We start from the raw sequence: 7,206 nt of genomic DNA on the forward strand, positions 1-7,206 counted from the left end.
CTGAGGCAGCACACATCGCTATGTGTGACACCGCAGGAGCGAAGAACATCTCCTCACCTGCGTCCACCGGCAATGAAGAAGGAAGGAGGTGGGAGGGATGTTCCGGCCGCTCATCTCCGCCCCTCCGCTTCTATTGGACGGCTGCCGTGTGACGTCGCTTAGAAAGGAGGCTGTTTGCCGGCCAGAGCGACGTCGCAGGGAAGGTAAGTCCGTGTGACGGGTGTTAGCGATGTTGTACGCCACGGGCAGCGATTTGCCTATGACGCACAACCGACGGGGGCGGGTACGCACGCTAGCGATATCGATATTGCAGCGTGTAAAGTGCCCTTTAGGCAGGGATTAGCAATATACACCCAGAACTGTCCATGGTTCTGGGTCATATTGCACCTGACAGGTTCCCTTTAAGTAGGGACTGTCTAATGGACAACCCCTTTTATTAAGGTCCTCACAGAAAACCATGTGGGCAACTTTCTCACAACTCAGTTGCTCTAACAACCAATCACAGAGCTGCTTTCATTTTCTCCTGGGTTCAGAAATAACAGCTGAGCTCTGATTGTTCTGGGCACCAGGGTCCGTCATTATAGTTAAAGCCCTTTAATAGTGGCACACAGTATAGCTGGCAGTCTCAGGTGGCACACGTCCCCCGATTCTCCTCACCTGACCCCAGAAATGCACGCACTCGATACCTCCCACCGCAGTCATGCGCGTACACTGGGGGGGATCACGTGGCCTAAAGAGGAGGGGCCTGAAGCTGCTAAAGCGGGAGGCCGAGGACAGTGCACGGGGCACGCAGAGACCGTGCAGCCGGCGTCAGAGAGCGGCGCTAGTGTAAATATACATATAGCGGGAGGACGTGTAATAAAGCAGAGTACCGTAATCACAGCCGCTGGCCGCCCACACTCACTCTATCCCTCCCTTTCTGCAGGTCCGGTGTGTGAGAACAGGGTGACGTCAGCACTCGCGAGATCCTGGCCGGAGAGGCAGCGCAGTGTCTGAGAGGAGGAGGAGGCCAGGGAGACATGATGATGATGGAGCCGCCGTTACCGCCAGCCCAGGAGCCGCAGCAGACGAGCGGAGAGCACGGGGAGGAGGAGAGTCCCGGCTGCCGGGCCGCCACTGAGGCTCCCACGGAACTCAGCAAGTCGGCCCGAGGCCTGGTTAGGATGTGTGACCTGCTGCTGAAGAAGAAGCAACAGCGCCAGCGGAGACAGCAAGGGGCCCTGCCGGCCTCACCCCCCGGGGCCGGACCTCCAGCCAGGAGCCGCCGGCAGAAGCGGAGCCGCAGCAGCCGCACAGCCAGCAGCAGCGACAGCGACAAGAGCAGCGACAGCAGCAGCAGCCAGGACGACGAAGAGGAGGAGGAAGAGGTGTCCGAGGTGGGAGTCCGGGAGGAAGAGGTGGGGGTCCGGGAGGAGGAGAAAGAGGTGTCCGAGGTGGGGGTCCGGGAGGAAGAGGTGGGGGTCAAAGAGGAGGGAGAAGAGGTGTCCGAGGTGGGGGTCCAAGAGGAGGGAGAAGAGGGGTCCGAGGTGGGGGTCCAAGAGGAGGAGGAAGAGGGGTCCGAGGTGGGAGTCCGGGAGAAAGAGGTGGGGGTCCGGGAGGAGGAGAAAGAGGTGTCCGAGGTGGGAGTCCGGGAGGAAGAGGTGGGGGTCCGGGAGGAGGAGAAAGAGGTGTCCGAGGTGGGGGTCCGGGAGGAAGAGGTGGGGGTCAAAGAGGAGGGAGAAGAGGTGTCCGAGGTGGGGGTCCAAGAGGAGGGAGAAGAGGGGTCCGAGGTGGGGGTCCAAGAGGAGGAGGAAGAGGGGTCCGAGGTGGGAGTCCGGGAGAAAGAGGTGGGGGTCCGGGAGGAGGAGGAGGAGGAAGAGGTGTCCGAGGTGGGAGTCTGGGAGAAAGAGGTGGGGGTCCGGGAGGAAGAGGGGTCCGAGGTGGGGGTCCTAGAGGAGGGAGAAGAGGGGTCCGAGGTGGGGGTCCAAGAGGAGGAGGAAGAGGGGTCCGAGGTGGGAGTCCGGGAGAAAGAGGTGGGGGTCCGGGAGGAGGAGGAGGAGGAAGAGGTGTCCGAGGTGGGAGTCTGGGAGAAAGAGGTGGGGGTCCGGGAGGAAGAGGGGTCCGAGGTGGGGGTCCAAGAGGAGGAGGAAGAGGGGTCCGAGGTGGGGGTCCAAGAGGAGGAGGAAGAGGGGTCCGAGGTGGGGGTCCAAGAGGAGGAGGAAGAGGGGTCCGAGGTGGGGGTCCAAGAAGAGGATGAAGAGGTGTCCGAGGTGGGGGTCCGGGAGAAAGAGGTGGGGGTCTGGGAGGAAGAGGTGTCCGAGGTGGGAGTCTGGGAGAAAGAGGTGGGGGTCCGGGAGGAAGAGGGGTCCGAGGTGGGAGTCCAAGAGGAGGAGGAAGAGGTGTCCGAGGTGGGGGTCCAAGAAGAGGAGGAAGAGGGGTCCGAGGTGGGGGTCCAAGAAGAGGAGGAAGAGGGGTCCGAGGTGGGGGTCCAAGAGGAGGAGGAGGGGTCCGAGGTGGGAGTCCGGGAGGAGGAGGTGGAAGAGGGGTCCGAGGTGGAAGAGGGGTCCGAGGTGGGAGTCCGGGAGGAGGAGGGGTCCGAGGTGGGAGTCCAAGAGGAGGAGGAAGAGGTGTCCGAGGTGGGGGTCCAAGAAGAGGAGGAAGAGGGGTCCGAGGTGGGGGTCCAAGAAGAGGGGTCCGAGGTGGGGGTCCAAGAGGAGGAGGAGGGGTCCGAGGTGGGAGTCCGGGAGGAGGAGGTGGAAGAGGGGTCCGAGGTGGAAGAGGGGTCCGAGGTGGGAGTCCGGGAGGAGGAGGGGTCCGAGGTGGGAGTCCAAGAGGAGGAGGAAGAGGTGTCCGAGGTGGGGGTCCAAGAAGAGGAGGAAGAGGGGTCCGAGGTGGGGGTCCAAGAAGAGGAGGAAGAGGGGTCCGAGGTGGGGGTCCAAGAAGAGGAGGAAGAGGGGTCCGAGGTGGGGGTCCAAGAGGAGGAGGAGGGGTCCGAGGTGGGAGTCCGGGAGGAGGAGGTGGAAGAGGGGTCCGAGGTGGGAGTCCGTGAGGAGGAGGTGGAAGAGGGGTCCGAGGTGGGAGTCCGGAGGAGGAGTGGAAGAGGGGTCCCGAGGTGGGAGTCCGGGAGGAGGAGGAGGAGGTGGAAGAGGGTCCGAGGTGGGAGTCCGGGAGGAGGAGGTGGAAGAGGGGTCCGAGGTGGGGAGTCCGGGAGGAGGAGGTGGCAGAGGGGTCCGAGGTGGGAGTCCGGGAGGAGGTGGAAGAGGGGTCCGAGGTGGGAGTCCGGGAGGAGGAGGTGGAAGAGGGGTCCGAGGTGGGAGTCCGGGAGGAGGAGGAGGAGGTGGAAGAGGGGTCCGAGGAGGTGGGAGTCCGGGAGGAGGAGGAGGAGGTGGAAGAGGGGTCCGAGGTGGGAGTCCGGGAGGAGGAGGAGGAGGTGGAAGAGGTGGAAGAGGGGTCCGAGGTGGGAGTCCGGGAGGAGGAGGAGGTGGAAGAGGTGGAAGAGGGGTCCGAGGTGGGAGTCCGGGAGGAGGAGGAGGAGGTGGAAGAGGGGTCCGAGGTGGGAGTCCGGGAGGAGGAGGAGGAGGAGGTGGAAGAGGGGTCCGAGGTGGGGGTCCAAGAGGAGGAGGAAGAGGGGTCCGAGGTGGGAGTCCGGGAGGAGGTGGAAGAGGGGTCCGAGGTGGGAGTCCGGGAGGAAGAGGTGGGGGGTCCGGGAGGAGGAGAAAGAGGTGTCCGAGGTGGGGGTCCGGGAGGAAGAGGTGGGGGTCCGGGAGGAGGAGAAAGAGGTGTCCGAGGTGGGGGTCCGGGAGGAAGAGGTGGGGGTCAAAGAGGAGGGAGAAGAGGGGTCCGAGGTGGGGGTCCAAGAGGAGGAGGAAGAAAAAAAGGAAGGGGTCCGAGGTGGGAGTCTGGGAGAAAGAGGTGGGGGTCCGGCAGGAAGAGGGGTCCGAGGTGGGGGTCCGGGAGGAGGAGGAAGAGGTGTCCGAGGTGGGAGTCTGGGAGAAAGAGGTGGGGGTCCGGGAGGAAGAGGGGTCCGAGGTGGGGGTCCAAGAGGAGGAGGAAGAGGGGTCCGAGGTGGGGGTCCAAGAAGAGGAGGAAGAGGGGTCCGAGGTGGGGGTCCAAGAAGAGGAGGAAGAGGGGTCCGAGGTGGGGGTCCAAGAAGAGGAGGAAGAGGGGTCCGAGGGTGGGGGTCCAAGAAGAGGAGGAAGAGGGGTCCGAGGTGGGGGTCCAAGAGAGGAGGAAGAGGGGTCCGAGGTGGGGGTCCAAGAAGAGGAGGAAGAGGGGTCCGAGGTGGGGGTCCAAGAAGAGGAGGAAGAGGGGTCCGAGGTGGGGGTCCAAGAAGAGGAGGAAGAGGGGTCCGAGGTGGGGGTCCAAGAAGAGGAGGAAGAGGGGTCCGAGGTGGGGGGTCCAAGAAGAGGAGGAAGAGGGGTCCGAGGTGGGGGTCCAAGAAGAGGAGGAAGAGGGGTCCGAGGTGGGGGTCCAAGAAGAGGAGGAAGAGGGGTCCGAGGTGGGGGTCCAAGAAGAGGAGGAGGAGGAGGGGTCCGAGGTGGGAGTCCGGGAGGAGGAGGAGGTGGAAGAGGGGTCCGAGGTGGGAGTCCGGGAGGAGGAGGAGGTGGAAGAGGGGTCCGAGGTGGGAGTCCGGGAGGAGGAGGAGGTGGAAGAGGGGTCCGAGGTGGGAGTCCGGGAGGAGGAGGAGGTGGAAGAGGGGTCCGAGGTGGGAGTCCGGAAGGAGGAGGAGGTGGAAGAGGGGTCCGAGGTGGGAGTCCGGGAGGAGGAGGAGGTGGAAGAGGGGTCCGAGGTGGGAGTCCGGGAGGAGGAGGAGGTGGAAGAGGGGTCCGAGGTGGGAGTCCGGGAGGAGGAGGAGGTGGAAGAGGGGTCCGAGGTGGGAGTCCGGAGGAGGAGGAGGAGGAGGTGGAAGAGGGGTCCGAGGTGGGAGTCCGGGAGGAGGAGGAGGAGGAGGTGGAAGAGGGGTCCGAGGTGGGAGTCCGGGAGGAGGAGGAGGAGGTGGAAGAGGGGTCCGAGGTGGGAGTCCGGGAGGAGGAGGAGGAGGTGGAAGAGGGGTCCGAGGTGGGAGTCCGGGAGGAGGAGGAGGAGGTGGAAGAGGGGTCCGAGGTGGAGTCCGGGAGGAGGAGGAGGAGGTGGAAGAGGGGTCCGAGGTGGGAGTCCGGGAGGAGGAGGAGGAGGTGGAAGAGGGGTCCGAGGTGGGAGTCCGGGAGGAGGAGGAGGTGGAAGAGGGGTCCGAGGTGGGAGTCCGGGAGGAGGAGGAGGTGGAAGAGGGGTCCGAGGTGGGGGTCCAAGAAGAGGAGGAAGAGGGGTCCGAGGTGGGGGTCCAAGAAGAGGAGGAAGAGGGGTCCGAGGTGGGGGTCCAAGAAGAGGAGGAAGAGGGGTCCGAGGTGGGAGTCCGGGAGGAGGTGGAAGAGGGGTCCGAGGTGGGAGTCCGGGAGGAAGAGGTGGGGGTCCGGGAGGAGGAGAAAGAGGTGTCCGAGGTGGGGGTCCGGGAGGAAGAGGTGGGGGTCCGGGAGGAGGAGAAAGAGGTGTCCGAGGTGGGGGTCCGGGAGGAAGAGGTGGGGGTCAAAGAGGAGGGAGAAGAGGGGTCCGAGGTGGGGGTCCAAGAGGAGGAGGAAGAGGGGTCCGAGGTGGGAGTCTGGGAGAAAGAGGTGGGGGTCCGGCAGGAAGAGGGGTCCGAGGTGGGGGTCCGGGAGGAGGAGGAAGAGGTGTCCGAGGTGGGAGTCTGGGAGAAAGAGGTGGGGGTCCGGGAGGAAGAGGGGTCCGAGGTGGGGGTCCAAGAGGAGGAGGAAGAGGGGTCCGAGGTGGGGGTCCAAGAAGAGGAGGAAGAGGGGTCCGAGGTGGGGGTCCAAGAAGAGGAGGAAGAGGGGTCCGAGGTGGGGGTCCAAGAGGAGGAGGAAGAGGGGTCCGAGGTGGGAGTCTGGGAGAAAGAGGTGGGGGTCCGGCAGGAAGAGGGGTCCGAGGTGGGGGTCCAAGAAGAGGAGGAAGAGGGGTCCGAGGTGGGGGTCCAAGAAGAGGAGGAAGAGGGGTCCGAGGTGGGGGTCCAAGAAGAGGAGGAAGAGGGGTCCGAGGTGGGGGTCCAAGAAGAGGAGGAAGAGGGGTCCGAGGTGGGGGTCCAAGAAGAGGAGGAAGAGGGGTCCGAGGTGGGGGTCCAAGAAGAGGAGGAAGAGGGGTCCGAGGTGGGGGTCCAAGAAGAGGAGGAAGAGGGGTCCGAGGTGGGGGTCCAAGAAGAGGAGGAAGAGGGGTCCGAGGTGGGGGTCCAAGAAGAGGAGGAGGAGGAGGGGTCCGAGGTGGGAGTCCGGGAGGAGGAGGAGGTGGAAGAGGGGTCCGAGGTGGGAGTCCGGGAGGAGGAGGAGGTGGAAGAGGGGTCCGAGGTGGGAGTCCGGGAGGAGGAGGAGGTGGAAGAGGGGTCCGAGGTGGGGAGTCCGGGAGGAGGAGGAGGTGGAAGAGGGGTCCGAGGTGGGAGTCCGGGAGGAGGAGGAGGTGGAAGAGGGGTCCGAGGTGGGAGTCCGGGAGGAGGAGGAGGTGGAAGAGGGGTCCGAGGTGGGAGTCCGGGAGGAGGAGGAGGTGGAAGAGGGGTCCGAGGTGGGAGTCCGGGAGGAGGAGGAGGAGGAGGTGGAAGAGGGGTCCGAGGTGGGAGTCCGGGAGGAGGAGGAGGAGGAGGTGGAAGAGGGGTCCGAGGTGGGAGTCCGGGAGGAGGAGGAGGAGGTGGAAGAGGGGTCCGAGGTGGGAGTCCGGGAGAGGAGGAGGAGGAGGAGGAGGAGGAGGTGGAAGAGGGGTCCGAGGTGGAGTCCGGGAGGAGGAGGAGGAGGTGGAAGAGGGGTCCGAGGTGGGAGTCCGGGAGGAGGGAGGTGGAAGAGGGGTCCGAGGTGGGAGTCCGGGAGGAGGAGGAGGAGGTGGAAGAGGGGTCCGAGGTGGGAGTCCGGGAGGAGGAGGAGGAGGAGGAGGAGGAGGAGGTGGAAGAGGGGTCCGAGGTGGGAGTCCGGGAGGAGGAGGAGGTGGAAGAGGGGTCCGAGGTGGGAGTCCGGGAGGAGGAGGAGGTGGAAGAGGGGTCCGAGGTGGGAGTCCGGGAGGAGGAGGAGGAGGTGGAAGAGGGGTCCGAGGTGGGAGTCCGGGAGGAGGAGGAGGTGGAAGAGGGGTCCGAGGTGGGAGTCCGGGAGGAGGAGGTGGAAGAGGTGTCTGAGGTGGGAGTCCGGGAGGAAGAGGTGGGGGGTCCGGGAGGAGGAGAAA

The 7,206-nt window shown here is 65.4% G+C and overlaps 1 protein-coding gene across 4 annotated transcripts in view; it reads left to right on the forward strand.

Moving 5' to 3' along the window:
• The first annotated feature begins 743 nt into the window (after positions 1-743).
• ANKRD17 (ankyrin repeat domain 17) overlaps positions 744-7,206 on the forward strand; it is a 220,266-nt gene continuing 213,803 nt past the window's right edge. For 3 of the 4 annotated variants that reach the window (XM_075351211.1, XM_075351215.1, XM_075351226.1), the window contains exons 1-2: positions 744-828; positions 926-1,397. In XM_075351211.1, coding sequence (XP_075207326.1) covers positions 1,020-1,397 — 378 coding nt within the window. In that variant the 5' untranslated portion in view covers positions 744-828; positions 926-1,019. The remainder of the gene's footprint in view (positions 829-925; positions 1,398-7,206) is intronic. The other variant, XM_075351218.1, reaches the window with a different exon arrangement.

Source organism: Anomaloglossus baeobatrachus, chromosome 1 (assembly GCF_048569485.1).
Source record: "Anomaloglossus baeobatrachus isolate aAnoBae1 chromosome 1, aAnoBae1.hap1, whole genome shotgun sequence".
Taxonomy (NCBI): Eukaryota; Metazoa; Chordata; class Amphibia; order Anura; family Aromobatidae; genus Anomaloglossus; species Anomaloglossus baeobatrachus.